The sequence below is a fragment of the Colletotrichum destructivum genome, chromosome 6 (assembly GCF_034447905.1).
Source record: "Colletotrichum destructivum chromosome 6, complete sequence".
Taxonomy (NCBI): Eukaryota; Fungi; Ascomycota; class Sordariomycetes; order Glomerellales; family Glomerellaceae; genus Colletotrichum; species Colletotrichum destructivum.
In genome coordinates this window covers 793,373-821,119 of record NC_085901.1, presented here as the reverse complement: position 1 = coordinate 821,119, position 27,747 = coordinate 793,373, and the positions used below count along the sequence as shown (strand labels likewise).

General features: G+C 54.8%; 9 protein-coding genes across 9 annotated transcripts; 5 read left to right on the top strand and 4 right to left on the bottom strand.

The window, feature by feature from the left end:
• The first annotated feature begins 671 nt into the window (after positions 1 to 671).
• CDEST_09428 (Putative NADP-dependent oxidoreductase domain-containing protein) lies at positions 672 to 2,430 on the top strand. Its single transcript, XM_062925587.1, has 4 exons — positions 672 to 1,206; positions 1,274 to 1,451; positions 1,511 to 1,921; positions 1,984 to 2,430. The coding sequence occupies exons 1-4, from the start codon at positions 1,042 to 1,044 to the stop codon at positions 2,313 to 2,315; spliced, it is 1,086 nt and encodes a 361-aa protein (XP_062781638.1). The 5' UTR covers positions 672 to 1,041; the 3' UTR covers positions 2,316 to 2,430.
• Positions 2,431 to 3,392: 962 nt separating this feature from the next.
• CDEST_09427 (Putative carboxylesterase, type B, carboxylesterase type B, active, alpha/Beta hydrolase) lies at positions 3,393 to 5,247 on the top strand (the record flags this gene model as incomplete). The annotated part of the gene is made up of 3 exons (XM_062925586.1): positions 3,393 to 4,081; positions 4,143 to 4,404; positions 4,462 to 5,247. 3 exons carry the CDS (start codon positions 3,393 to 3,395, stop codon positions 5,245 to 5,247), a joined length of 1,737 nt encoding a protein of 578 aa, XP_062781637.1.
• Positions 5,248 to 6,135: 888 nt separating this feature from the next.
• CDEST_09426 (Putative pectate lyase, pectin lyase/virulence factor) lies at positions 6,136 to 7,400 on the bottom strand (the record flags this gene model as incomplete). The annotated part of the gene is made up of 3 exons (XM_062925585.1): positions 6,136 to 6,377; positions 6,440 to 6,845; positions 6,933 to 7,400. The coding sequence occupies 3 exons, from the start codon at positions 7,398 to 7,400 to the stop codon at positions 6,241 to 6,243; spliced, it is 1,011 nt and encodes a 336-aa protein (XP_062781636.1). The 3' UTR covers positions 6,136 to 6,240.
• A 3,105-nt stretch (positions 7,401 to 10,505) lies between these two features.
• Positions 10,506 to 12,045, bottom strand: CDEST_09425 (Putative methyltransferase type 11, sterol methyltransferase). Its single transcript, XM_062925584.1, has 4 exons — positions 11,718 to 12,045; positions 11,624 to 11,658; positions 11,247 to 11,568; positions 10,506 to 11,184 (listed from the first exon to the last, which is right to left on the bottom strand). Exons 1-4 carry the CDS (start codon positions 11,922 to 11,924, stop codon positions 10,600 to 10,602), a joined length of 1,149 nt encoding a protein of 382 aa, XP_062781635.1. The 5' UTR covers positions 11,925 to 12,045; the 3' UTR covers positions 10,506 to 10,599.
• Positions 12,046 to 14,729: 2,684 nt separating this feature from the next.
• CDEST_09424 (Putative major facilitator, sugar transporter, major facilitator superfamily) lies at positions 14,730 to 17,868 on the top strand. The gene is made up of 2 exons (XM_062925583.1): positions 14,730 to 16,331; positions 16,421 to 17,868. The coding sequence occupies exons 1-2, from the start codon at positions 15,732 to 15,734 to the stop codon at positions 17,522 to 17,524; spliced, it is 1,704 nt and encodes a 567-aa protein (XP_062781634.1). The 5' UTR covers positions 14,730 to 15,731; the 3' UTR covers positions 17,525 to 17,868.
• A 1-nt stretch (position 17,869) lies between these two features.
• CDEST_09423 (uncharacterized protein) lies at positions 17,870 to 19,735 on the top strand. The gene is made up of 2 exons (XM_062925582.1): positions 17,870 to 18,532; positions 18,588 to 19,735. The coding sequence occupies exons 1-2, from the start codon at positions 18,271 to 18,273 to the stop codon at positions 19,556 to 19,558; spliced, it is 1,233 nt and encodes a 410-aa protein (XP_062781633.1). The 5' UTR covers positions 17,870 to 18,270; the 3' UTR covers positions 19,559 to 19,735.
• A 1,004-nt stretch (positions 19,736 to 20,739) lies between these two features.
• CDEST_09422 (uncharacterized protein) lies at positions 20,740 to 21,749 on the top strand (the record flags this gene model as incomplete). Its single annotated transcript, XM_062925581.1, has 2 exons — positions 20,740 to 21,309; positions 21,493 to 21,749. The coding sequence occupies 2 exons, from the start codon at positions 20,740 to 20,742 to the stop codon at positions 21,673 to 21,675; spliced, it is 753 nt and encodes a 250-aa protein (XP_062781632.1). The 3' UTR covers positions 21,676 to 21,749.
• Position 21,750: 1 nt separating this feature from the next.
• Positions 21,751 to 23,716, bottom strand: CDEST_09421 (uncharacterized protein). Its single transcript, XM_062925580.1, has 3 exons — positions 23,434 to 23,716; positions 22,805 to 23,351; positions 21,751 to 22,710 (listed from the first exon to the last, which is right to left on the bottom strand). Exon 2 carries the CDS (start codon positions 23,242 to 23,244, stop codon positions 23,002 to 23,004), a length of 243 nt encoding a protein of 80 aa, XP_062781631.1. The 5' UTR covers positions 23,245 to 23,351; positions 23,434 to 23,716; the 3' UTR covers positions 21,751 to 22,710; positions 22,805 to 23,001.
• A 1,475-nt stretch (positions 23,717 to 25,191) lies between these two features.
• CDEST_09420 (Putative extracellular membrane protein, CFEM) lies at positions 25,192 to 26,732 on the bottom strand (the record flags this gene model as incomplete). Its single annotated transcript, XM_062925579.1, has 6 exons — positions 25,192 to 25,448; positions 25,505 to 25,578; positions 25,623 to 26,005; positions 26,061 to 26,449; positions 26,513 to 26,648; positions 26,709 to 26,732. 6 exons carry the CDS (start codon positions 26,730 to 26,732, stop codon positions 25,192 to 25,194), a joined length of 1,263 nt encoding a protein of 420 aa, XP_062781630.1.
• Between the last annotated feature and the right edge of the window lie 1,015 nt (positions 26,733 to 27,747).

Below are 27,747 nucleotides of genomic sequence, written 5' to 3'. Positions count from 1 at the left end.
TGGCATCTAGAAGAGGGCAGTAATTATAGGGATGGCTTCGTTTATGGGTGTACGCCAGTGGGTATGTTGACTTGATTCACAAAGCCATTTTTTCCTTCTTTTCTCTCCAGCTTCCAAGCTGCAGTTGCCAGCCCTAGCCAGTTGCCTCTCACTTCAAGTTTACCCACGGATCGCCTGTAAGTGAACGCTCTTCGACACAGTGAGATTGCCACATTAACGCAATCCCGGTTACTAGAGTCTGCGTAAATGTCTCTTGTCAGAGCCCTTGCCATTGACCAGATGGGGACAGTGAGCTGAACAACAAAGCAAGTGACGACGAGTCATCCTGGTAATTTTCTCATATTCGGTAGACAGACAGCTTGACGACTGCATTATGAGTGTTGGCAATCAAGATACACAAGGTGTGGTTCGCAGCTATCGACATGGGAATTGCAGACTGACCGCTAGTCAGTGGCCACCTCTCAAGACCCTAGTCAGCTTGTGGGAACCTTTGGTGTGTGCTTCAGTTGGAGAAGCTGTCAATCAGTCAGTGGAGCTAGCTGGTTGAGCCAGTCTCCTATGACATGATCGCAACTAAACTGTTCCTCGCCCTAACCCACTTGAAATTGCATTTCTAAGCTGTTCGACGTGCATTGAAGCCGGTGTTTGCAGCTATTAAGTCCGGTTTCATGGCTGAGACTTGAAGCCGACTCCGACTTACCGACACACTGAACATCAGCAAACTGCATCTGCTGTTGGTGGATTCTTCACACCGGAGGGGACGGAATGATCAGCGCAGTGCGGGGTAGCTCTCTGTCGCCTCTCGGTTGGAGCAACGACCCGCGCTGTGACCCCCCCTCCTTATCATGATGTCGTGATCGGATCGAATGACGTTTGAGCTTTCAGAGTGGCTATTGTCTACATATATATTTTATCTCTGTACAATTCCTCCCTCTTACAGCGTAGCCATAAACCGCTCAAGAGCTTGCCAGCCGTCTTCAACAGACTATCTAAACCCCTTTCATTGTATCTCATCCAAAGACAACAGCAGCAGCAGCAACAATGGCATCCAAGGAGCTCCCCGCACGTCTCAAGGAGGGACTCGAGAACACCAAAGTAGAGTACCGCCAGCTCGGAAAGTCCGGACTTCGCGTTTCGGTCCCGATCTTTGGCTGCATGAGCTTCGGCGATTCCCGCACACTGGGCTGGGCCTTGAACGAAGACGAGGTGCGCCTGAACTGATCAACTCAGATCTGTCGCCACAGCATGCTAATTGCCTGATATTATCATCTAGGCTCTTCCCCTTCTAAAGGCCGCGTACGATCGGGGGTTAAACACCTGGGACACCGCCAACGTCTACTCCAACGGCGCATCCGAGGTGACGATCGGAAAGGCCCTCAAGAAGTACAACATCCCGCGCGAGAAGGTGGTCATATTGACCAAATGTTTTTTCTCAGTCGGGGAGGAGCCCCGTGGGTTATTATCCCAGCATAACGGTAGAGGTGGAATTGCTAATCAGCCTCAACTGCAGAAGCTCGCCATTTCCAGTATCGTGCCGAGTTTGAGAGGTCGAAAGATTACCAGAACCAATGGGGTTTGTCCCGAGGTGCCATCTTCAACCAGGTTGAGGCCTCCCTCAAGCGACTCGATACCCCGTACATCGACCTCCTTCAGATCCATCGATTCGATCCGACCACCCCCATCGAGGAGACGATGAAAGCGCTACACGACCTCGTCCAGACTGGAAAGGTGCGATACATTGGCGCAAGCAGTATGTGGGGTACACAGTTTGCCCAGATGCAGTTCGTGGCCGAGAGGAACGGCTGGACCAAATTCGTGAGCATGCAGAACCAGTACAACCTTCTTTACCGGGAGGAAGAGAGGGAGATGAACCGCTTTTGCAACGACACGGGCGTCGGCCTGATCCCATGGGCTCCTCTGTGTAAGCTTACCTCCGTCATGCCTAAGAATCCCGACGTCGAGCTAATCGTCACACCCACTCAGGCCGCGGTCATCTGGCCCGACCCCCGAAGGACTTCGGCACAACCTCCCGCAGCAAGGGCGAGAAGGAAAGCCAGCCCGGAAGCCACGGGACGGTCGAGCCGGACCTTACCATCATTAAGCGCGTGCAGGAGATCGCGGAGAAACGCGACTGGCCCATGTCCCACGTGGCTCTTGCATGGATCAACAAGCGCATCACGAGCCCCATCATTGGCTTCAGCAGCGTCGATCGAATCGACCAGGCCATTACCGCGGATGGCAAGGTCCTGACTGACGAGGAGGAGAAGTATCTGGAAGAGCTGTACCAGCCCAAGGCCATCTCTGGACACACGTGATGCTTCCGGGAGATGCAACCGAGCAGGGAATGGTCTGGATAGATGTACAGAGCCGAGCCAAAGTCAATCGAGAGTTTTGCACGAGTCTTCAAGCCACTGTTCATGACATTGAAGCCAACAGAGCTTGGGTCTACGATGAACCGTCTGCCTTTCCTGGAGAGCCGACTCAATACATCGTATACTCTTCCAAGACATTGTCGAAGCTTCGCCTGCTTCGGCAATGCAACCCAGCTCTCGGAAAGTTTCCGGCCGGGGACTACCTCCGACTCGCGGATCCGAACACGATGTAGGAGGGTTGAACACCAGACCCTAAGCTGGCTGAGGCGCCTCCCGTCTGATGTTCCCCCACAACATGGTTTCGTCACAGGCCGCGGAGCTCTTACTCGGTGTACGATTTATGGAGCCAACCATCCCGTTATGTGACATCCAAAGCAGCCGATTCGTGCCTACAAGGCCGATTTCGAGGTCACTCTGTCCACTTTCCCCCCGCACATGAGCTACGATCTCCATCCAGTCAGAAAGATGATCCTGGGTTGCAGCCGTCTGAATACTTGGGCGTGTGACACCTGCCGGCCCGTCACTTGCAAAGTGGTTGACAAGAAGGAGAGCATCTGCATGCCTCACAATGGTTCAGAACCTTCTAGAGATTTCCCTGTTAGCGATTCACGACGGGTTTTCTCGACTTCAGACATCCCTGGGTTACTGTCAAAATATAGAAACACATCCTCTTTGGGACATCTGATGCGAAGAACGCAGCCGAGTTTCCGAGGCCTTTGCCCCCCCCCCCCCTGGGCCCCCTTTCCGCTCTACATACTACCTGGTTCATCCGTTGTCAGAATAGCTCGGCAAGCTCACTGGTGAACTATGAGACCGTTCGGTCCGTTCATGTGATATGATGGCATTTCCTTTGGCCTCGGAGTTCAAGCGATTGAACTCTGACCTCATAAGGTGAAGCACAGCCCTAGGCTCTTGATCAAAACCCGTTCGTCACTCTCTGCTTCTAGCCGTGTTCATGGACAGCGCAGACGCACCCGCCGGGGGCTGGATCTTTTTCATTCTCATCATACACACCCAATCATGAGTCCCTCGACGCTGGTCTTCGTCTGTCTAATCGCTCTGACATGGGCCGCCCCACAGCTATTCGGGGGCCCCCAAGTCACCATCAAGGCGCCCCAAGCAACCCTCAAGGGCAGCACCAAAGGCTTTCTCGGAGCAAAGAGCGGCGAGGTTGAATCGTTCATGGGGATTCCATACGCAAAACCTCCCATTGGCGAACTGCGGTTCAAGGCCCCCGTCCGCTTGACGGAATCTCTGGGAGAGATCGACGTCACCACGGAGCAGCCAGAGTCATGTCCTCAGTTTGTCTTGAAGTCCGATTTTGGTTCGCCGCTCATCCCCCCGGGTCTTCTCGATAGCGTGCTCAACCTTCCCATCCTTCAGAACCTGGCCGTCGGCAAAGAGGACTGCCTGACGATTAACGTGCAGCGGCCTGCGGGAACAAAAGAGGGGGCCAAGCTCCCCGTCATGTACTGGATCTTTGGCGGTGGCTTCGAGCTGGGGAGCACGTCCATGTATAACGGGGCGGGTCTCGTGGCCGAGGGCATGTCGACGGGCAAGCCCTTCATCTTCGTGGCTGTCAACTATCGCGTTGGGGCGTGGGGTTTCATGCCGGGCAAGGACCTCATGGACGAAGGCAACTCCAATGCCGGTCTGCTCGATCAGCGGATGGGGCTCGAATGGGTTCAAGACAACATTGCTAGTTTTGGGTAAGGGGTTCCTCGCCCTTACATATGCTTCAGTCGCTTTACTAATAATCGAATTCTGTAGCGGCGATCCCGAAAAAGTCACTCTGTGGGGAGAATCTGCTGGAGCCATCTCGATCTTCAGCCAGTTCACGTTGTTCAATGGCAACATTACACGGAATGGAAAGGCTTTGTTTCGCGGTGCCATTATGAACTCCGGATCTGCTGTCCCTACCGACCCCATGGACTCGCCCAAAGCCACCAAGGTATATGAACAGGTGCTGTCTACCGCGGGCTGTTCAGGGGCGAAGGACCGGCTGGGGTGTCTCCGGAAACTCTCGTATGAGGTAAGAAGACGTGGTGAAGGTTCGATCCATCCATTTTGCTGACACTACGCTGGGCAGGACATGCGGAAAGCCGCCAATTCGGTACCGGGTCTGTTGAGCTACAGCTCCGTCGCCTTGTCGTATCTCCCCCGACCAGATGGCAAAAACGTCCCTTCGAGCCCTGAAGTATTCGCGACGACGGGCAAGCTGCCCAAGATACCATTCATTCTTGGGGATCAAGAAGACGAAGGGACTCTCTTCGCGCTCTTCCAGCCAAATATCACCAACACCAAGAAGATAGAGGAGTACCTGTCTACACTCTATTTCAACAACGCCTCTCCCCAACAAATCAAAGAGCTGGTGGCGACATACAATCCGAGACCATCCGAGGGATCTCCGTTCAGGACCGCCGGCTTAAACGAGATCCGTCCGCAGTTCAAGCGTCTCGCCGCCATCCTCGGCGACGCCGTCTTCACCCTTACTCGCCGGGCCGTCTTCAGCATATCCCAGACGGTCCAGCCCGAGGTCAACAACTGGAGCTACCTGGCCAGCTACGACTACGGCACCCCGGTCCTCGGCACGTTCCACGGCTCCGACCTGCTCCAGGTCTTCTTCGGGATCAAGCCCAATTACGCCGCGGCCGCGACGCGCGCGTACTACTTCAACTTCGCCTACAACCTGGACCCGAACAACTCGTCGGGCGGCACGGGCACCGCCAAGGTGAAGCTGATCGACTGGCCGAAATGGAGGGACGGCAACAAGATGCTGCACATGCTGGCGGACAAGGCCGAGCTCATCAACGACGACTTCCGCCAAGACAGCTACAACTTTCTGCTGAACAACGTGGCGAGTCTGCGCTTTTGAACGACGTTCTCATTTGGCGGTGGGGAAATCCTTTGCATCCTGAGAGGCAGAACAGGCACACGATGAGCTGGGCTCCTGGAACCGCTGCTGCTGGGCGTGCAGACTAATTCTACTGGCATTTATCTTTCGTTCTTTTCTTCTTTAAATACCTCCACTACCCCAATTTAGCTCATTTTTCGACGAGAGTATATTTTGGCGTTTGAAGTCAGACACTTTTCCGTCCGATAACGTTGCACTGATCCCGCGGCTGGTATGACGCCCTCAGACAGGACGGATTCCATCCCAATACATGCGATGGCATTCGTCTCTAGCCGATCCTGGCCCAGTACAATTAGAGTATTTTGCCGATGTGAAATGGGTATCTCCAACGGGGCACTGACCTGTAGGGACGGCCTTCACCAGTCAAAGTATTTGACGGTTCAAGTTGGCTAGAGGACGCAGATGTCCATCTCTCCTCCACCCGTCACACAGGTCTGCACGCAGGTTTGATTTTCCTAGCCAGTGAGAATTGCTGTAGAAATATATTGAAGAACTGCCACAGTAATTCTGCTTGCCCGTCGACTTCACAAAAGGAAGAAAGAAATAAATAAAAAAGGAGTCCATGGAGACAAGCAACATGACCCCAAACACGTCCTGGAGTGTCCAGCATAGCTCGTCCCAGCAACTGGACGATGGAGAATGCATTTTTGACTGAGCGGTGGCTTCCTTGGCAGCAGGCGATGGTATTTTAAGTTGTTTATGCCAAGATGCCATGTGGTGACAGTCGAGAAATTTCTCCGACGTTCTTGGCTGGCCCTGCCAAGGTTGTTGATTGCAACCATAACTTACACTGGTTTTAGCACTCGACGACATGGCAAGTGAAGACCACGAGAAAGAAATGGTCCAAGATGGGTGACAAGTCACGAATTATGAATTACTAGAGATTCAAATATAACAGACCAAACCATGCAGGACTAATCTTACTACTCTGTTGTTGTATGTTCCGACGTGAAATTAGACGCGGCCCACACCGGCACCAAGCTTGATGATCGGAGCAAGAAGGGGGAGAGGGGTCAGCTTGAACTTGTACGGGGCCTTGTAAAAGGTGCCCTTCTGGGTAATGTTGACACCAGCTCGACCCCAGTCGTTGGCTGTTGCAATGTTAGCGCTGTTCTCCATGCAATCCTCAACAATAATGGGGTAAGCGACGTACGAGAGCCCAGGTTGGCGAACCCGTCCAGCTCCTCATCGCCGCACACGCAGGTGTTGGGGGAGTCCTCGGGGATGACGAGGCCGTACGTGCTCAGGGCCTCGCGCGTCTTGCCGCGGAACACGTTGCCCTCGACGAGGACCTGGTTGTCGGAGCGGGAGTGGATGGCCTGGTAGAGGAAGTCCTCGTAGAGATTGTTGTAGATGTGCTGGGTGCCGAAGCGGCCGGCGGGGCCGCGGGTGCCCATGTTCTTCCAGTGGTTGTGGTGGTAGCTGACGTGGAGGTGGCCCGAGTCAAGGGCGCGGAAGGTGGGATCGTTGCCGACGAGAGAGGACTTCCAGTGGTCGTGGAAGTAGTTCCACGAGACCGTGATCCAGTCCGAGGCGCGGATGATGTCAACCTGACCGTCCTGTTTTCTGGGAGTTAGCATTGAGATCACACACCCCCCCCCCGATGATGGTCTACCAAGAGAGAGAAGAGTCATCAGAAGACATACGTATAAGTCAGGACCCTGGGAGATATCCGAGGTGAACTCGTTGTGGTCAACCCAAACCCGGGTAGAGTTGCGGATGGTGATGCAGTCGTTGTCCAAGATGAAGCTGATCTTGAGGTTCTGCACGATCACGTTGGTGGCGTTGTACACGTTCAGGCCCTTGCCGGTGATATGCGCCGTGTTCTTGAAGCCGATGAGGCTCTTGTTGGAGCCGATGTTGAGGCGCGCAGGCAGGGCGAACTCGCCCTTGAGGACGATGGTCTTGGGGTCGCTGCCGACGACGGCCGTCTGGAGCTCGGGGACGCTCGTGACGGTCACGGTCGGGCCGCCCTTGCCGCCGGTGGTCTTGCCGATGGGGTTATCTTTAGCGAAGCCCTCGACATCCCAGGAGGCGATGCCGAGCCAGTCGAGAGGGTTGGCTGTGGCCAGGCTCGCGAAGGCGCAGAGGAGGGCAGGGGCGTTGATTCTCATGGTGAAGGCTGCTTGCTACAAGAAGAACCAAACAGGGCCAAGGGAGGAGGGGGATATGAGATTCCGGTGGGAGTAATGATCACCAGAGAGAGAGAGAGAGAGAGAGAGAGAGAGAGAAGGGAGTCAGGATGGTCCACGAGACGAAGCCATCCATTTACATGGCAGCCAGATGGGAACTACTTATACACGTCAACGGTCAACCAGTACAATGCCGTAACACATGGTCACCCGAGAAAACGGCATTCCGACCTCGCTCGAGCTGAGCTTCGTTGCTTCAACCACCTCCAAGTCACAGGGCCTTCAGCTCTGTGATTATTTTATTTTTCACGTCATGCTGAATCCCAATGGCTCCATGCGGAGAACCCTGTCCTGCGCTCTCGCACGAGGCCATCGCCAATGACAGCCGTCCAACCCGCCGGGTCGGGACCCTTGGCCCAGCCATGTCGCCGCTCCGGCTTACTGCGCCAAGAGCCGGCTAATGGGGGAACGCACTGCTTTCAGTGGTGGAAATTCCACAGTCCGGATCGCTGGCTGGCCGACGGGGGAAATGGCACGGGCCAAGGAAGACGTTTGGCCCCAGATCGTAGATTCGCCGTCTTTTTGGGGGGGTTACGCAGTGATGGTCGCAGCCAAGAAACGCTTCTTGTTGGTGCAGTTGGAAGCGAGATGGTCGAGAATTCCGCGTGCGCCGCAGGTTTTATTGCAGGATATCAGTATGGGCTTGGAGGTGGAGGGGTCAGGGTCACTTCGAAGGTGACCCTCGGCCTGCCTTTGTGGGTCAAGCGTACTCTCCCCGACTGCAGGTTGGGGTAGATGGGATGGGTCCATGACCTGATGATGGTCGATGATGGTTGGGCCAGTGGTAATAAGCTCATGGGTCTGGTGTTCATACCCGGAAGTCAAGCAGAGACTCGAAGCCCAATGTCAACGACAACTGTTGCAGGGCCAGAGACTTATGATGATAGTGGAAGAGAATTCACACAAGTTCCTCGGGATACTTGACTAAGCTGTCAATGACATAGCAAAGGCCGTCCATCAAAGTAATGTGTGATTTCAGGGCTCAGTACACATTCTCCGCACTCTCAGATGGCGCACCCGTGTTAGTGCGGGCGGTTTGCAGCTCGCTGCGAGGCACAGAACCACAGCAGCCCGTGGGATAGATTAAGTCACCACCTCGATCCCGCTTGTGCTACCCCCTCGAGGTCCCCCTGTCTGGATTGGTCCTCTTCCAGGCCCAGTTCCCACTCGAGCCCGCAAGCCACGCGGAGAACCCTTTGGGTTCTTCCGTGAACCACGTTGTCGAGTGGTAATGCGACTGGAGTCGATCCATTCTCGTGCTTGTCCATCTCGGGGGCGGGCTTCAAGTCCCAACTTTCCGTAGACCGCCCACAGATACCCTTGCCAGTTCTTCACCGAAATTGTCTTTTCTGTGGCCTCTCCTTTACCCCGAGAGAGAGGGAAAGTGAGGAGGATTACCTTGAGACAGGCTTTAGATTGATAAACACTCACCATGGGCGTATGGGCGTGGACTGTTTCGTCATCTGAACCTTCCAGCCGGATCTACCTGCGCCAGAGCACAAACTTCAACCCGTTGCATAAACCAAGAATGGCTCACGGCGCATGTAATTGAGGCCGTTCCTATAGGGGGAGCATTTCAATCCTTGGCTACTTACAGGTAAAACAACTGTCATTTTTTCCTCCTGGCCAGGCTTCGCTCATCATCATCATCTTCTTCGTCATCCGTACATCGTGCGTCAATCGTAGTGGCAGGATTTGGTTATCAAACAATCAGCAACCCCACACCGGAAGGGAACGGGCCTAGCGGCCCGAAGTGTCGATGTGGGCGACGTGCTGGTACTGCGAGGTACCAGCCTCTCTTTCAGCAAACATACGCCTCATCATCGAGCGGTTACCACCGCCGGGAGTCGAGCCATAGATGGCCTCCCCCATCATGCGCAGCTGCATAGGGAAGAGCTCGTCGCCATAGTGCTGGATCACGCTGGCCTTGGTCACCTTGGCCCGCAGGCTGTACCACCTCTCGCCCCCTCGCCGCCGAGCGCCTCACACTCGGCCTGCTTCTCCTCTCTCCCTCACGGCGGCAGCAGGCGCGGCTTCCCCTTGACCTTGTCGAGGAATGCCCGGAAACCATCGGCGGCGTCCAACACGCCGGGCTCGTAAAGGGATCTGGGCGTCGCTTTGCCTTCGATGAGGGCGTTGTCCTCCATGCGGAGACGGTAGGTGTCGACCTCGGGGCGGTCGTGCAGGAACTTGTTCTTGTCGAGCCGAGTGAATGGGTCCGGCACAGCCTCATCGAACCCGCGGGACGGCGACAGCTTGGCGGGCCCGGAAGGAGAGGTACGGGCGCCCCCGCCGGAGGCTCCGTCGCCGCCGCCGGGCTTGGGGCGGTTCTTGGCGCAGGAGTTCTTGTGCTTTTTCCAGTGGAGGTTCTCGCAGCTCTTGGAGCAGTACTGGACGTCACAGCGGTCGCACTACGTCTCGTTGGGCGCTGTGACTTCGGATCGGCAGCGGCGACAGGTTGCCATTGCTCTACCTCGTGTGTGGGTATGGTGTGTGGTGTGGTGGGTGTGTGGATTCAGAGGAGGGGGGATGACCCGACACCCTCTTCACCCTTCTGTTTGCGGAACGGGTTATTGACGGGCCGGATCACGTGCCATTGAGAAGCATCCCTAGCACGTCGTTTCCGGATATGCCCCACAAGGGCTGGATCCCCTCGCTTCACAGCGCTGTCATTCCACCCTGAAGGATCATATTGCACAATTTTGACGTCGTACAACAACAAATCATATGGTCTGGTGGTGTAGTTGGTTATCACGTCAGTCTAACATCCCGTCGAGTCGTCTCTTCGAGTTGGGCACACTGAAGGTCTCCGGTTCAAGTCCGGGCTAGATCATCCACATGGGCGATTGGTTTAGTGGTATAATGACCGCTTAGCATGCGGTAGGTCCAGGGTTCGATTCCCTGATCGTCCATCTTTTTTGCTTTTTCATCTGCAGATGTCAGTCAGCAGGTATGCTCTGTCTATCGGGGGGTTTTTTTTTTTCATTGACACTGTCTGTGTGACTGGCTTTCTTTTTTTTTTTTTTTTTCATAAAATGAAACTTTTAAATCTACTCTAAGAGGTAAATGCGTTATAGTAGAGCACTAAATGTCTAAATAAAGGCAGGTAGGTATACAGATATTACTCCTTTTGAACAGGCTTTCGGCCCACCATGAGATACATCGGAGTGAAGATCTTTTCCTTGGCTCCCAGCACCAGCGCGTCGGCGGCAACGCCCAGGCTGTCCGACATCTTCATCATGCCCGGCGGCGCAAGCCTCAGCGTCTCCATGAGCCCGAGGAAGCCGTGCGTGACGGCCCGCCCGAGGCCCGTCATGCGGAACGTGTACATCAGGTCGCCCATCGTCTGCGCGTGCCTCCAGCTGCCGGCGTCAAGCGGCCAGTACCACGGGATCGGGTCCGGCCGCTCCGCCATGTCCTCGTGCTCGAGAATGTCGAAGCCGGCGGCCTCGAACGCGCGCAGCGCCTCCGTGACCTTGACCATGTTGGCGATGCCGTCACCCTGCTCGATCTCGATGCGGATCTTGCGCTGCCGGAGGTCGTTGTCGTCGTAGTTCTCCGTCATGACCCATTCGTAGACGCCAAAGACGCCGCCGGGCTTGAGGACGCGGAAAATTTCAGAGTATACAGCCTCGAGGGAGGGCGCGTGGACGGTGGCCTCGATGGCATACACTGCGTCGAAGGTGTTGTCTTCGAAGGGGATGTTCTGGCAGTCGTCTGCTGTTAGCCGGGAGCTCGTAGAGGATACATGGGGTTTCTCAGTCGTACCATGAAGTCTGCTTGGACAAACTGAACCTGCTTGTCCATCTTCTCCTTTAGCGCGTATCTACTGGCGCGTTCCACCTGGTACTCGTTGATGTTGAGGCCGGTGACGTAGGCACCCGTGAACTTGGCAATCTCTCTAGCCGGTCCGCCGACGCCACATCCGACATCCAACACCTTCATGTCCTTCTTGATATCGATGACGTGGGCAAGGTAGTGTTCATGTCGTGTGATGCTCTGTTTGAACGACTCGCCGGGCGCGGCGCGGCTGAAGTGGAAGCTCTGGCCGAAGCCATATTCGTAAAAGTCGGTGGCAAGGTTGTAGTACCTAGTAATCGGAACGGTTAGTTATGGACTCGTCCAATCGTGTTCCAAACACATACTGTCTTGTCAAGGACGCATAATCCGCTGTCCGGGCCTGTGGAAGGGAGGTGTGTCAGTTGATGAACCACAGACTTGCAAGCAGAAAACATTTACATCTCTGTCCTCCTTTGTTTCCTTCTGTGCGCTCTTGTTGTCCCAGTGTCTGAAGTACTCGTCCGTGGCCGCTTTCTGTGCCTCGTGATCCTTCTTCAGCATTGCTGACATGCCGACAGTCTTGGAGGTGCCCTTGTGAAGGATCTTCTCGAACGTGGCGTCGCGAGCAAGGAGCATTTGCCCCTCCTCAGGAATAGTTCCAACCATCGTGATGAATGATTTTGACTGATGTTGAGTAGAATGAGAAAGCTCGGATTTGGCGGCACGAATTTGGAGGCGTTGGTTCGGACAAGACGGTCAAAGATGAGGAGAATTGGGTTATTGTTGTAGTTTTTGATCTTTTTTATTTTCTGTGAGTCTGCCCTCATCCTCTTATAGAAATACCAATATGAACAAACTGTAACCAAGCTCGATGTCGTTGTTCTTCTCTGAGCTCCTGCCATCAAACCGAATACGTGATAAGGCCCTTCGATTCTGGCCAGACCCGAATACGAATGCGCTGAGAGGCCGTGTGCGTAGGATTTCCCTCGAGCCTATGGTGCGTCGTGATTCGTCAACGCCACCGAAACGGGAAGTTTTATGGGAACGCGAAATGATCACGAAATATCCTAACCCGCGTGGATCCACAGATTCAGGTCTGCGCAACCGTCAAACGCTTATGGGCCTCCATAGATCCCGTTGATTTCTTCTAGATCCCAACCCCGGCTCAGCATCAGCAAAGACGCTTATGCCAAACCAGCGTACTTCATTCGTTCCCTTGATTCTTGACGGGTCGGAACCAGCGAGAGAGACCCAGTTTTCGAACTGATAAGGGGATACGTTGGTTGGGTATGTGCCCCACGGCCGGGTGGCTATAAACACGAATACGAAAAGGTCGAGCTTCCGCATACACAAAAGCAGAAGAACCTGTCAGCCTTGTGCTTATCCCCGAAGACAGAATCCGAAGAGCTGGCAGTCTCGTAAGCGTTCATTTTGCAAAGAGGCTTCTTCCCTAAAAGGCTGGAATGTCACGAACAGTTGGAGTTCACAGAGTCAGATCAGTTACATGACCTCCATTAAACTTCATGAAGAAAGACACTTGTCGAGAATGTCACGAGTCACATAAGACGATAACATCAAGAAAGTCTTTTCGTTAACTCGTCGAGTCGCGGAGGATTGATTATGGAAAGAAAAAGAAGAAAATGCCTCAGCAATAGACATCCTTCTCTTGTTTCATTTGCTTGCTCTCGCTCGCAGTGGTATTGTGGTCCAGTTGGAATGAAACTTCAACGATCGAGCGAGAACTGGTGAGCCGGAGAACACGTCCCGGCGTTGTGGATCCTTTCCGGCGCCAGACGACCAGGCGCGCCGAGCACGCCGCCTGGTATGTCAACCAGGCTTATACCAGCTCGCATTCTGCCCCAAGAAGAAGAGGAATCTGTTCCCAATTCCTCTAGGACCTTGGTGGCGGCGGCATGTATCACTTTTGCAGAATGTGCTGACTGAACTCAGGGTCCTGGGACTTGGCTTCGCATGTCTTCTGTGTGACCGTGTGTCGGCCGTACCACGACTCTCGCGCAAGTTGCATCGTTGGGGCAGAGGCCTTCGGGGCTCTTCTTTCCGCTCGTGTCACAGAGATCCGGCAACGAGACAGATCTTGGCGGTCACGCGCACAGCGCATGCTCCGGGGCGGGTACGGCAGCGGACGGGAACAAGACGGGGCCTGTGGGTTGTCTTCCCGCGCTGGGGGGCTGGACGGTGGTGGACAGCCATGCGGCATGGCCAGCATGCCCCACGTCTGCAGTTTGGAGTCTGGGGATCAGAAAAGAGTGCGGGGAAGAGCAGGACACCACCGGGAACAGTGATGAAAGCATGGCGGCTGGGAAAGGGGAGTTCTCCGGGTTGACTCGTTCCCACCCCTTTGAACCATCCTCTTAGGTTCAACGCCCCATGGGAAGGCTCTGCAGCAGAGTTTCCAATATCACCGCGAATGCCCAGGTGTTGCGGCCGACATCACGCCGACATAATCGGGCAGCATACCCCAAACTCCTCCTCCTCCTCCTCCTCCTCCTCCTCGAGGGGTTTCTGCCCGCTCGTGATGGGCCAAACGCGTCCAAGGCCTTTTGAGTTTCGCCGACCTGGAACCCGTCGAGTCTGGGGCCATGTCGAAGGCGGCGTCCATCCTCGGGGCGGTGTCGTTTCTCCAGACTATCGCCAAAGCAACACCCGCGCAGACGGACGAACTCGTTGCAATGTGCGAGAATAACGACCAATCGCTGTAATTATGTCGTCGTCCCCCGCGTCGAGATTCTGCACCATCTGAAGAGACGTTGCGGAGTCTCCGCCAGGAGAAGGAGGGGGAGAACAAGAACCCTTACGATGGTATTGGTTTCCGCAATGGGCTTCTGTGGCGACCAAGTACAGGTAGAGCAAGGCTGGGCCCGACGCGGTTCCCAGAGTCACAAAGCCGTCATCTATTGGAAGAAGGTTGATCTCCCCGCGTCTTCAAGTAAGCATGTGTCACTGTGGTCTCTGTTCCATTTTCAGCCCCCAACCCCCCCGCCAGACATGGAGAAAGCAGTGAACCAACGAGAACAGCCAACGGCAACCCCAGAACACCCACCACCACACGCATCAACCGTCCCATCTGCAACCATCTCGTTAGTGAGTATTGTAAGTAAGTGTGACCAGGGGGGGAGAGCCGGGGGTCCCAGTCTCAGCGACGTCAGGCTCACCCCCCCCCCCCCCCCATTGGCCAATAACGCCTCTGAAAGCTCGCAGAAACCTTCGCTGCAATTGCCGGTGGGTGGAACCACCGAAGGTTCTCTCTGCCGTGATTCGGCGCTTCCATGGATGACGGGCCTAGCAGAGCTTCTAGTGTGCAGTCTTCCCCCTGGTGGGAAAGGCTCGTCAACCTAAAAGGGGAGGCCGTAGGGTACAGCACACGCCACATGGCGCAGGGATGGACGCGGTGTCGCCGGCACACGGCCTGGCCCATTTTCCTGCTGTGTTTGGTCTCAGATTGCTGCTGTTGCTCATCTGGATTTTGAGTTTTTCTTCCTCATCTTCTTCTTCTCGGGTCAGGTCTTCTGGGGGGGAATTTTCACTTGAATGAGGCGAATTACTGTCAAGTCTGGGGGTAAAAGGTGTGTGGGCTTCCTTGTCTTCCTCGCCCCCTACTCCCCCTTTTTCTCCATCTTTTCCCCTTAGTACCTGTACGTGTGATCCATCATCCAACAAGAACTGTTCGAGACATTTGTCCCATCATCAACCAACCCAACTGCAACCCATACATCGTGTACACACACACGACCATAAACACAAAACACCCCCGTACACCACACTACTACGTACGTACGTACTCCTCACGCTCCGTCACAGCCAACAGTACACATCAACCCCAGACCATCCATCCATCCATCCACCCATCCACCCATCCCTAGAAGCCGCTGCCTTTCCCCGCGCGGGCTGATGGGTCGCCGAGCGAGTGGAGCGTAGCGCGTCCCTAGTCCCGGATTTCCATGCGTGGATTGGTGGTTCCAAGAGGATTCTTCTCGTTTGCTTGTTGGGGGTTCATGTTCTTGCATTGAGCTCCATGAGGTCGACATCATACACGTTTCTCCTCCCGCCACTCCAGGAATCGAATTTGAGCGAGCCAGTGAGAGGCCGCGCCCCCCCGAACGACTACCTTGCCTCCTCCTAAGGGAAGCATCGCCATCAGTCAGTCCCTTGGCGTGAGAGGCATCGGGTTGATTGCGTTGGACAGAGAGGAATATAAGATGCCTGGTTATCCCGTCTGGACTTGACTTCATCATCAGCAGCAGAAGCAGCACGCTCACTGGATCGAGATCGACCTGAGCCGGAACGTCTCTTGCCTCTCTCTCTCTCCTTCAGATCAAAGTTTTTTTTTTTTGAACAACCAGCTCGAGGCCTTTCAAATAGGATCGAGTTCGAGTCCGCCACCTTCCTCTGGGCACATCGGTTTCTTGCTTCTCTGGCATAATCCGAGTGAACGACGCAACAACCCGCGACATTATGGTGCTCTTCAGCTCATCCGAGCCCAAGGCGGCTCCCGCCGCCGTCGAGATGGACCCCGAGGTCACGCGGCGCATGTCCATGGCCGACGTCGACGCCGCCGGCCTGGCCACCGAGGCCGCCAACGCGACCGAGGCCGAGCTCGGCATGGGCCTCATGCAGTCCATCCGGCTGTATCCCAAGGCCGTCTTCTGGTCGCTCTTCTTCAGCACCGCCGTCATCATGGAGGGCTTCGACAAGACGCTCATCGGCAACCTCTACGCCTACGACGTCTTCCAGCGCAAGTTCGGCGAGCGCCAGCCCAACGGCTCCTACGAGCTGACGGCCGCCTGGCAGGCCGGCCTCAGCAACGGCGCCCTCGTCGGCGAGATCACCGGCCTATTCCTCAACGGCATCATCGCCGAGCGCTTCGGCTACCGCAAGACCATGATCGGCGGCCTCATCGCCGTCACGGCCTTTGTCTTCATTATCTTCTTCTCCGAGTCACTCGTCCAGCTCCTGATCGGAGAGATCCTCATCGGTATTCCCTGGGGCATCTTCCAGACCTTGACCGTCACCTACGCCTCCGAGGTCTGTCCCACCCATCTGCGGGCGTACCTTGTAAGTTTTTCCCGCGACTCTCGGCCTGAAGGCAAGTGAGTGGGTGTACATATGCTAACGAGCTGACCCTCCCTTCCCCCAACCAACAGACAACCTACGTCAACCTCTGCTGGGTCATGGGCCAGCTCATCGCCAGCGGCGTCCTCCGGGCAATGATTCAGCGCACCGACGAATGGGGCTACAAAATCCCCTTCGCGCTGCAGTGGATGTGGCCCGTCCCCCTCATCATCGGCATCTTTTTCGCCCCCGAGTCTCCGTGGTGGCTCGTCCGCAAGGAGCGCCTCGAGGACGCCAAGGCCTCGCTCCTGCGGCTGACGAGCCGCAACCAACAGCAGCAGGGCTTCAACCCGGACGAGACGGTCTCGATGATGGTCCACACCAACGAGCTCGAGAAGGCGGCCCAGAGCGGCACGACGTACGGCGACTGCTTCAAGGGCATCGACCTGCGCCGCACCGAGATCGTCTGCTGTGTCTGGGCCATCCAGACGCTCTGCGGTTCGACCTTTATGGGGTACTCGACCTACTTCTACCAGCAGGCCGGCATGGCCAAGGAGAACTCGTTCAGCATGTCCCTGGGCCAGTACGCCATCGGCGCCATCGGTACCGTCTTCTCATGGTTCCTGATGCAGCACTTTGGTCGGCGGACGCTCTACCTCACGGGCCAGGCCATCATGTGCGCCGTCCTCGCCACCATCGGCTTCGTCTCCTTCGCCGGCAGGGAAAACGTCGCCGCGCAGTGGGCCATCGGCAGCCTGCTGCTCGTCTACACCTTCTTCTACGACTGCACCGTCGGCCCCGTGTGCTACTCGCTCGTCTCGGAGCTCAGCTCGACGCGGCTCCGGACCAAGACGGTGGTGCTGGCGCGCAACCTGTACAATATCACGGGCATCGTCACCAACATCCTGACGCCACTAATGCTCAATCCATCGGCGTGGAACTGGGGTGCCAAGAGCGGCCTCTTCTGGGCCGCCAGCTGCTTCATCTGCTTTGTCTGGACCTGGTTCCGCCTGCCGGAGCCCAGGGGCCGCACCTACGGCGAGCTCGAGGTCCTGTTCGAGCAGCACCTGCCGGCGAGGAAGTTCCGCAAGACGGAAGTTGCCGGGTTGACGCGAGGAGCGCATCATGACGACAAGTTGTCGGAGAAGGAAGCCGAGGCCGGTGTCAGTGAGATTGAGAAGACAGCGTCATCATAGAGGAGGGGGCTGACACGTTGTCTTTGACAGGAGGAGGAGCTTAATGGACCTTTGGGCTATTTCTATAGCAAGCTTTGAATTCTGGTGTCTTTGATTTGGTCAATACATGGCAAGCATTGTTGGCATTATTAATAATCGGCATATCTTAAACATCACAAGCTGTTTGTATAATCAAAAGCATTCTTTTTTTGTCTTTGTATGAACCCATCTTACGACAGCTTAAGCTCTTTAGCTAGAATATGAATGTTAGTAGCCATCCTCAACAGCTAATACCAGAGGCAGGGCTAACAGAACGAGAAGCTGCCATTTCACTCCCCATGAGGTCATTGTTGCAGGTGGCCAATGGAATGAATCCCATGCATCTAACCCAATAGGCTACTCCAAGGCCAAGGGACAGGCAGGCAGGCATTTCTTGGCCTTGACTTGCCTACCTTCTCCTTCTTCTTCTCCTTCTTCTTCTTCTTCTCCTTCTTCTTCTTCTTCTCCTTCTTCTTCTTCTTCTCCTCCTTCTTCTTCTTCTTCTGGTCGCCTGGCTAGCTGCTGCCTTGGGAAAAACCCCTCAACTCGCCAGCACCAAACCCTACAATAACCAGAGATTCCCCCTCCCCCAACATATCCAACACAATACCACGATTTTTCCCTGCGCGTGTGGTCGCAGATTCGGCTCAGAAGCGGCGCTGACGCAGCATCAAACTGACACGCACCGAGCCACCGGAGGACGCGCTCCCGGCCGGCCGCCATCCAGTATGACCTCTTCCTCACCGAACGTCGGGACCTCGAGTGCCGCGACACAAACTAGGCAAACTCCTCAGCGCTTTCCGCGTAATGCCAATGCGTCAAAGAATGCTTGGCTGTGGAAAGATGTCCGCAACCCAGCCGAGTCCATCTACACCATCACCCAAACAACAATCCTGCCTTCGGCCACAGGAGTCAGCAGCAGGGCCGGATACCAGCTTCTTTGCAGCTACAACTGGCAGGAGGGGAAGCCGGCGAGAATCAGGGTTCCGGGTAAATCGATTCAGCTTCTTATCTTTAAGTCGTCTGGAACTGACGGTGGAAACAGGACACGCAGCCATCTGGCAGGGCGTGACCCTCCCAATGACGATCTCGCCTGATAAGGGGACTTACTTCATCGACCAGAACACCTCGTTGATGCCGCAGCACCCTTTCGAGCCCATGTTCCGCGCGGCGGCCTCCATGAACCAGGACATGTCCTTCGACGACATCGACATCGTGACGAACCGCAACAGCCTCCGGAAGCTGCTCGACTTCTGCTCTCCACGGTCCCAGGAAAGCTTCCGTCTTCACCTTCACTTGGTTCGCAATACCCTCATCATTGAGCGGTGCGAGGAGCTTACTGAAGGCTTCGCTGACGGATCGTGCGGCTGGGGCAGAAACTTTGAGAAGGTGTCCACAGCGTTCCCCTCGAATCTTACAGAGAGCCACGGACACCACCGCACGCTGCGATACTCTCTCGGAGCCCTGAAATGCGCGGTACAATTCGAAGTCGACGCAAGCTTTGACCCGAACGATGAGCCTGCAGCGTCGAAGGAGCTGGACGCGCTCGACCTCGCCATGGAGAAGCTGTCTGTTCAGACCCCAGAGCCAGCGACGAAGAATGGAGTCCGGGATTTGCAGGTCGAGACGACGTATGAAGAAGCAAGGGCGATGTCTCAGTCGACCACGGCGGAAATCAAGTCGGCTGCCAAGGTCCGCCCCCTCAGCTGGCGCATGCCGCAGCTCTGGTTCGGCCGGACTCACTGGCTCATCGTCGGCCACCACGCGGACGGCAATTTTCACGACGTCAAGATCACCGACGCGGCGGCCCACTTCGCCGACTGGGAGACAAAACAACAGACGGCGCTGAGGAAGCTGGCGACCGTGCTCGGCGAGCTGCGGACGGCGGTCCGGGGGAACGAGGGACGGCACAGCGCCGCGGTTTTCGAGCGAGGATCGGGGTCCATTCGGGTCTTTGACTTGACGAGCAACAGACAGGCGGTGCCGGAGGATCTGAGGGAGAAGCTGTGGACCTGAGTGGGTACTATGGCATGGGTATTTGGAGATTCGTGGACTTTGGGGGGAAGAGACACGTTCTCTCACGCCGTCGGCATCGTAACGTTTTTTGAGTTTTCTCTTTGTGGAGAACCTCCATGTTCAACTCCATAGCCTCTCATCTTGGAGGCACAAAATACCTAGTGAAATTCATCGTACACCCGCAGGATGCAGGATGTGGCTCAAGTAACATTCGTGTGTATCATTTCGATGCTGCCTAGGCCCAGGATCACCCGCCAAGACGCCACAGCATCCGAAAGCCGATGCCTAATGACGATCCCCACAGTGGACAGGGGCTGGTATTAACCAGGTGGGACATGGGTGGTTGTGTCCCCTGTAATTAAAGTGTCTGTGGACCCATATCTGCCTCGGCAGGTATTGGAAATAGGGTCTCTTCTGGATGGTAGCAAGTGGTTTGGCCTTGAGACACAGCGTTTTCTATTGCGAGACATGATTAAGCTTAAATACTGTTGGCGGTGATCAAGTTGTGGTCTTGGTTGATGTGGACTCTGTTTAGAGATGAAGACAAACAAGCCTGTCTCAGCCCCAGACCATGTCAGCAGAGGATGAATCTAATTTTGTGCAACTCCATGTTCCTGATAACACATAGTTAACTTTGTTGACTTGCTGTGACTGACAATCACTGCTGGTGCCTAACAGACCCTGGCTCTGCAAGAGGATGTCAAAGAAATCCTGCCAAGTTCCAAGTTGCGCAGTGAGTTCCCTCCAGCCTGGCAACCTCGCGCTTAACTCTCTCAACTCACAACAACCCTGCTTAGTCGTCATGACATCGCCAGACAGCCTGGAGCAGCGGGAGCAACTCAGTCAACTATTTGCACCTGCCCTGTTCCGAGGAGCCCCTCATGGAAGCAACCGTCGAAGCCATAACGAAACAAACAGAATGAAAATAGATAGAAAATCTCGCAGCAGCCTTCCCTGGACGAAGCTAGCAAGCCTCCTCCCCCTGTTGTTGCACCACGATTCGCCCCCTTCCCACCCTTACATCCAAACCAACCGAATCCCGTCTGGTGGTACGAAGCAATTCCCCAAACCTCTTGGCTTGTGCCACGTTCCAAAATACCCGTGTCGAACCAGGCAACGAATAATAGCCCATCTCGCTTATCAGTTCGGCCCCCCCATCCTGGACCCCGGCATATAAAGACATGTCGTACTCCTCGCAGCTCATAATGCCCCCGGTCCCCAGCACCGATCCCAGCCTCTTCTACGGCGACACCAGCGACTTGACCCGCGTCTACGACACGCACTCGATCGCCTCTTACTGGTCCTCCGACCCCTCCGACCACGAGAGCGCCCTCCCGATCCTCGGACACCACCAGACCATCGTTGGATATCAGACCATGGCCCAAACCGACCACCAGGGCGCCGCCACCGCCGCCGCCTCTGCCACCCAGGCCCAGGCCCAAGGAGGCGGAGGCAGCCTCAAGGACCGAATGTGCCCCAACATGCGCGGCTGCTGGTCCTTCTCGTGGGAGGCCTACAGCCTCAAGACCGCCGACAAGGCCGTCCTCTTCCGCCGCATCTGCATGTACGTCATCCTCGGCATCCGCACCGCCATGTCCGTCATCGGCGTCGTACGCGACATCATCCATGCCCGCGTCGCCGGCTTCATCATCGGCATCATCCTCGGCGTCATCGGCTTCTTCTTCATCGCCTGGTGCCTCGCCGTCATCGGCCAAGCTGAGGGTCGCCGCAAGGTTCTCAGCGTCATGGTGGTGAGTGAGCTTCCATGTACCACAAATCATGATATGAACCATTGGGGGTTGTGGTGGGGAGGAGGAGGAGGAGGAGGAGGAGGAGGAGGGGGAGGAGGAGGGGAGAACAACCCCATTGATCATTTCATCGTTTGGGGGAGGGACAGGACTATCGCTGACTGATTCCTGCCTTTTTGCTTCTAGGGACGCTGGCACTTCGACGTCTTCCTGCTCGTCACGGCCTTCATCCACGCCGCTCTTCTCATCGGAAGCTTCTTCGGTCTGGGATCCGCCGGTGGCCACGCCACCTGGCTCATCATGTGGCTACTCATCTTTCTCGTGGCCTGGATCGGGACCTGGCCCGCCGAGCAAGAGAGCTACGTCTGAGCCCGTCCTCGCATTCATCGGGCGTTTTCTTTCTCATTCTTCCTTTGCAACCAACTAGCACTGAGCCTCCTCGCAGCGAAGGTGGGAGATGGAGAGAGAGATGGCGTCCCAACAGCTAGCTGTGACGGAAGTGAAAAGGGCAGGAATGGCCCGAAGTACAGATAACACGATATGGTACCGAGACAGGAATGAAAGGGGCCCAGATCGGACGAAGAGAGTGATAGGAACGGAGTCGAGCATTTGGAATTCGCAATACCCTACGTACTTCAGACAGTGAGAGCTACAAGTGGTGGCATCGGATAAGATAAAGATGCACAATACAATGGCCGGTATGAGGTTGAATCTCTCGATCCATTTCCTCGGTTTAATTCAAGGTGAAGGTCACTTTGAGACGAGAACAAGAATCTACAACTCACCCAGTATCTGACGACGTCTGACACCAGCAATCAGAGGATCACGATCACACGTCGCTCCAGAGTATCTGAGTGTTTCTTTGCTTCACTTGGACGAAGGTGGCGCCTTCAAGTTGACCAGATGTAGCACTCATGTGAGATGAGACCATCATGTGCGCGTGTATGTTTGGCGTGGCGAGAGAAGAGGACTGGTTAAACGAGGTCAAAGACGACAAGGTCTTTCAGTGGTAGTGGCCAGGAATGGAACGCCAGCAATTGCTTGAAATGGAGACGTCAAATAAGCGGCCGCTGGGATATAGATGGTAAGGTAAGTTGAGATACAGGGTGATAGTGGGGGTCAGTTGTGCCGATATCGCTTTCTCGGTTCAGACTCCGGAGCGGGCTCCGATGCTTCGATCTGCCGATGAAGCGGGCATGTCTGATCATCTGCCAATGTCCCAAGACCAACGTTAAGTCGAGCAGCTGTATTGAGAAGGCCACTGGGTGAGACGGCAATTCCAGTAGGAATGCCAAGTGCCATCAGAAGTCATTCCTGATCGCCTTCTTCATTCAGTGCGCTCGCAACACCTCGAGGGGCAAAAGAGCTGTCGGGTTCCATGTAAACGTTATCCGTTTCCCAAAACTTGAGGGGTTCAAGTCAGACCTGGTCACCAGAGAATTCAAATTCGGCGCAAGGTTGAAACAAGAAACACAAGATCATGGCGGTTCTGCAGGACAACAGGGTATAAGGTCTTTTGGTTTTCTGCGCCTCGGGAGTATCGTATGCAATCGTACAAATGAAGGACAAAGATGGAAAGGATAGACCAAACCCGATCAACCTTCCATCCAGACAAGAAAAATAGAGAGAAAAGAAACGGGGGACCAACGGAAAAGAAGGTTCCGATTGATGACCGTTGCCGGGACGGCGAAGGATCTACCGCTTGCACCCCAGGCGCTCCAGAATCGACTCCCCTGCGGGGGCGCCGCCCTGCCCCTTTCTCAAACCAGCGTCGACGCCCTTGACGTAGTCGAGGACGCGGAGGTGCTCCTTCTTGAGCTCCTCGAAGTCGTGCGAAAGCTGCTCGTGCCAGGGGTACAGGACGAAGACCTGGAAGCCGAGCGCGGAGGAGGCGACGAGGAAGTTTGTGAGGGAGATGGCGCGCGTGATGAGGACCATGTTGGCGGTTGTGATCGTGTGGCCTGTCGTCTCTTGGTTGTATGGCCGCTTCTGCCGTTTCTCGGTGTTTCGCTTCTGTATCGCGGATTCTTCTGTACTTTTGGGATCTTGAGTCAAGCCGGATCGGTCAGCGGACGCATCGCGGGGTGCCTTGGCCTGAATGAGAGCCGAGGGGTCATTGCGGCTTACGGTTTGTTGGGTTGTTAATTTGACTGGTATCGATGTGATGACCTGAGTCTAGCTGATTGATCTGTCGAAACGAGAGAGGGGAAAAGAGAGAAGACTGTGCCGCTGCTGGAAAAGGAAAAGAAAGGTCATGAACAATGCAAGAGAAAGGGAAAGAAAAAGCAGAGAAGAAGAAAAAACCCAGGTTGTAGGAGAGAAGTTTGGGCGCGGCGGAGGAGGGAACCGGGTGAAAGTCACTTGACAAAGAGAGAACCCGGGGATGATACCTGAAAGACCCTTTTGGGAACCTCTCCCCCAGGTCGGATTACCTCACCGACAGCGGCCCGGCGGCAAGGTGGACACCTTCGGACGGGCACACGCACACTCGGACTTGGACGGGTTGGTACGGGCAAAAAACAGCAGGGCATCTTGCCGAGTTGCGCCTACAGCCCCCCGTCATTTGCTTCGTACGCGGGGGGTTAAGTTGTCACGGTATAACTCGTGCTCATTGCCGGGTGTTTCTTAGCAGCAGCAGATGACGAGTTCGCCTTTTTTCAGTTACCAAGTTACCACGTTACAATTCCACGAGGCGGCAACCAACCCGCCAAGTGGTGACTACATGCTATGGTACTGTACAAAGGAGGGATGATTCAAGAGCGGATGGGGTCGGCCGTCGAAGGTGGCCTGACTTTTATGGAGCCCCGTCTTTGCCGTGAGAACTGCCTAATGAAAACTAGACAACGTCCCGGGGTGGAGCCCGCAGTCCTCGGGCCTCGCCGACTGACCCTCGCACACCGCACTCCTTCACGTTTCTCCTAGTGTCGAGCCGTGACCACAAGACTTGAGGGGGTTGTTCTTGGCTCTGGGTCCAGCTTGGTCTTAATGGTCTCCCCCCCCCCCCCCCGGTTGTGTCTGTCTCGCTCCAGGAGGACGGATGAGGGGGGGGTTGACGGTGTTGATGGACAACCAGAGCATGCGTCGACAGGGGGGGGGGGATGTATGACGCATGTGAAAGTGTCCGCCCCCCTAGCGCTGATGGCCCAACCGCAACGGCGCAGACAGACCACTGAAAGCAATTTCACGACAAATGGGAAGAAACCCTGGCAACGATAGGCCGCATCGTTCGGTTTTGACTTTTGTTTGGCAGCGCAGGGCCTCTTTACACGCAACTGCTCCAAGGCCGTGTCCAGAAGACCTGTTGTCTTGTTGTGTGCCCTATTAATGACAGCCTGTCGAGGTTCACTGTCTTCCATTCAACTGACGCGAGCCAGTGAGCCGTAACTGTCTACTCCCCCCCCCTCCCCCCCCCCCTCAAGAGACTTCAAGATAATATCCTTCGACTGTTGGCTTCAAAGCGGCGACGCCCCGCCTCCCGCGGGCCCGGGTCGACGCCGCTAACGACGCCTGCAGCGGGTCATGTCGGTTCGGGCGGCCACGTGTTGACGGGGCATCGCTATCCCGAAGTCTGCCGATGGACGACGGCCCACCGGCCTAATGTCTCCCCCCCCACCCACCCTCCCGTCCCGAAGCTTGAGGCTTTACAACGTTGTCGGCGACTTTCGTCAAGCTTTTCCTCCAAAGACGTTGGGACGAACATAGAGACCGCACATCGGTGGAAGTTGCTACCTTTGTGACGCGATTGGAGATAACGAGTGGCTGCGCAGAAATAGGTCGCTGTTCCATCCGCGCTGTGTACAACTACGCTCGGAAGGTCCATTACCGATGCCGAAACACCGTTGAATATGGGCTTTTCAGCTACAAAGCCCAGTCGAGTGGGTTCCATTACACTTTTCCTCTCTGCGTCGAAACCGATTTTGCCGATGAACTAAGCAAGATATCCCGAACTTCTGAGCTTTTTTTGGGCGAAGCAGCCATCTCTGACGTGGGAGCCGAGAGGACAGGCGACCCCGAATTTTCAGTGCCTCTGTCCACTTTGCCAAACAGTCTTCTCAGGAGCTGGCCAGCGGCAGGCATGCAGGCCACCGAAACCCCGACATCAAGCTCGGCTAGGGTCCAAACGTACACCCACAGAGCCTCGGCTACAAGAAAATTAGTCTTCAGGTGTAGTCAGACCAAAGAGACGGACACTGCCTACAGGTGATATTGTTGACGGTCGCGTAATGAATCAAAGTAGGAACCCGAATACAAGTGACTGCGGTGAGGCTTCTTCTGGTTAGTTGAGTGGTAAAAGTCTTCAGTTACGAAAGGCTTACAAGATCCCCACACTGAATATCAACATGACTCCAATCTTTCTCTTCAGTCCGAAGTTGAGCTTGTATAGCTGTGTCAGTGGTAAGATAAGCATCCAGACATCCAAAAGAATGTTGAAGCCGGCATGCCACAGAACCAGTACATCAAAGTTCACGCAAACGCCTGGGTGTTCGCCGTCCCATCCGAGCCAGTAAACTGACAACGGACGGCACTGAACAAAAATGAGAATAAAATACACCAGGGCGGATGCAGCGTTCAACCCCAGCGTGGCCCATACGGCCTTGCGGAATAGCATAGATGGAAAGATGCGGAGAAAAAAGAACAGTATTGAGGCTTTGATCAACGCGATAGTTGTTGTGTAAACCAGTTCGGTCACAAACAGGATCTACACAACGATTAGCAGGTAGGAAGTCACTCGAGTCTCGGGTAAAACCATTCACCTTGAGAAAGTCAATGATTTCGTGCGGCTGCAGTGTCCATATATCCTTGCCGAGTCCAAGAGCCAAAACTGATCCTTGGTCAGTGGAAAATAGCTTGGTTGTAACAGGTATGCTAGACTCACGGCGGTAAATCATAGGCATCATGGCGAGTGTGAATGCCTGACTAGTGTTAGGGTAATGAAAGTTGAAGATGCGTGCCCAACGTACGAATGCAAACATGATGCAAGTGTCATCGGCGCCCCACGGAGATGGATTGATTTTCTTGTTCAACAGACGAGCCAGGATAAACAGAGCAGGCAATAAGAAGAGAAAACCGGCGAGAAACCGCGGAAGGGCCGTGTTGTCGGCAAGCGGAAACCCGCAACTCGTCCACGTCGTGTTGGCGACAACTTTGTTTTGCTACGGTCAGCAGCGGCTGAGACAACTCCCATTCAGGCAAACCAGATACTTACTGAGACTCTCTTTGACAGTACAAGCAGCAGTCACACACGCCTCAACTTGTCCGTTAAATCTAACGTCTGCACAGAGACAAGCTAGGTCCTCTCCTATGCAAGAGGATTGCGGCAGAGCTTCAGCAATGCAATCCGTCTAGATTCTCACATATGGTCAGCCAAGAGGAATATTCAATGATATCTAATGAATGCTTACCGCGCATAGAGGGTAGCCGGACATGGTGGGAACTGCAGCAATCGTAGTGCCAAAGCCGTATTGCAGAGCAATAAACAAGTGGAGCATCCTCATCCTGGCTAGTCAACCAACCGTTCGGTAAGAAAATTTGTTGATCGAATTCGGTCCCAAAGTTGGCGTGTGTGTTTTGTGTGATGTTTTGAGAGAATCAACGAAGCATGGTGGGTGTGGAAATGGGGAATAGCAGTGGGCATGCAATGATAGCGACTAAACTGGACACACACAAGCATTATCAATGAAAAGCCGCTGCTTGCAACTTTCAACTATGACTAGTCCGAAAACAAGGTTTCGAGGAGCCTGGAGCCCAAAGACAGTAGGCATTCTATGGGCTAGTGCAAAGGTGGCGCTATGCATGAGAGGAAAATACGGACAGAAGCCACCGAGCCTAGACTTGAGCCTTACTGCGAACGGAGTGGCAACTAGAAGAACTGTGTGTGTTGGAGTTTTCTTTGTCGTCGACAATTCGAATTGGGTTTAACGTAGAAGCCTCATAGCTTAGAACTAGAAGGATGGTAATATCAACATGCATAAGAAAGAAATCCACCATTTTGTTGTTAACACCACTACAGCTGTTGAGCCGCATGCACTTGGCTGATTGGTGAGATTGGGATGACCCTTGACTGTGCTTCCTGTTGGTTTCTGAGGGAGCAAGACTTCACATGCACACAAGAGCAACATGCCTTGAATTCCAAAGCCAATACAACTAAGTCGTCTTCTACCTTCCTCAGTTTCTTGTGCAACAACGTAGGAAGACTCATCCTTTTTCGAAAACGGACGTGGGGACTGCATTCCGCTCGAGCTAGCGAGAACGAAATTCGTAGTGTAGCAGAAGTCCATCCCCAACAATTCTCCTGCGTTTTGATATCATCGCCCGGGTCGATTGCTGGAGGGGAAACAAAAGACTCATGATGGCTGGTCTCTCGAAGTAAGCGATAAGGTTACCAGGTAACATAAAAGACAAAGTCCGTTGGATGTTTTTCCGTCGTCAAATATTGTCAAG

Bases quoted from the DNA above. Each gene is read 5' to 3' on its own strand.
- CDEST_09428 (XM_062925587.1), top strand. From the start codon at position 1,042: ATGGCATCCAAGGAGCTCCCCGCACGTCTCAAGGAGGGACTCGAGAAC. The intron at 1,452-1,510 runs GTGGGTTATTAT...CCTCAACTGCAG, and splicing joins CTCAGTCGGGGAGGAGCCCC to AAGCTCGCCATTTCCAGTAT. The intron at 1,922-1,983 runs GTAAGCTTACCT...ACACCCACTCAG, and splicing joins GATCCCATGGGCTCCTCTGT to GCCGCGGTCATCTGGCCCGA.
- CDEST_09425 (XM_062925584.1), bottom strand. From the start codon at position 11,924: ATGGTTGGAACTATTCCTGAGGAGGGGCAAATGCTCCTTGCTCGCGAC. The intron at 11,569-11,623 runs GTATGTGTTTGG...TCCGATTACTAG, and splicing joins TATGCGTCCTTGACAAGACA to GTACTACAACCTTGCCACCG. The intron at 11,185-11,246 runs GTACGACTGAGA...GACGACTGCCAG, and splicing joins TTGTCCAAGCAGACTTCATG to AACATCCCCTTCGAAGACAA.
- CDEST_09424 (XM_062925583.1), top strand. From the start codon at position 15,732: ATGGTGCTCTTCAGCTCATCCGAGCCCAAGGCGGCTCCCGCCGCCGTC. The intron at 16,332-16,420 runs GTAAGTTTTTCC...CCCAACCAACAG, and splicing joins CCCATCTGCGGGCGTACCTT to ACAACCTACGTCAACCTCTG.
- CDEST_09423 (XM_062925582.1), top strand. From the start codon at position 18,271: ATGACCTCTTCCTCACCGAACGTCGGGACCTCGAGTGCCGCGACACAA. The intron at 18,533-18,587 runs GTAAATCGATTC...CGGTGGAAACAG, and splicing joins GGCGAGAATCAGGGTTCCGG to GACACGCAGCCATCTGGCAG.
- CDEST_09421 (XM_062925580.1), bottom strand. From the start codon at position 23,244: ATGGTCCTCATCACGCGCGCCATCTCCCTCACAAACTTCCTCGTCGCC.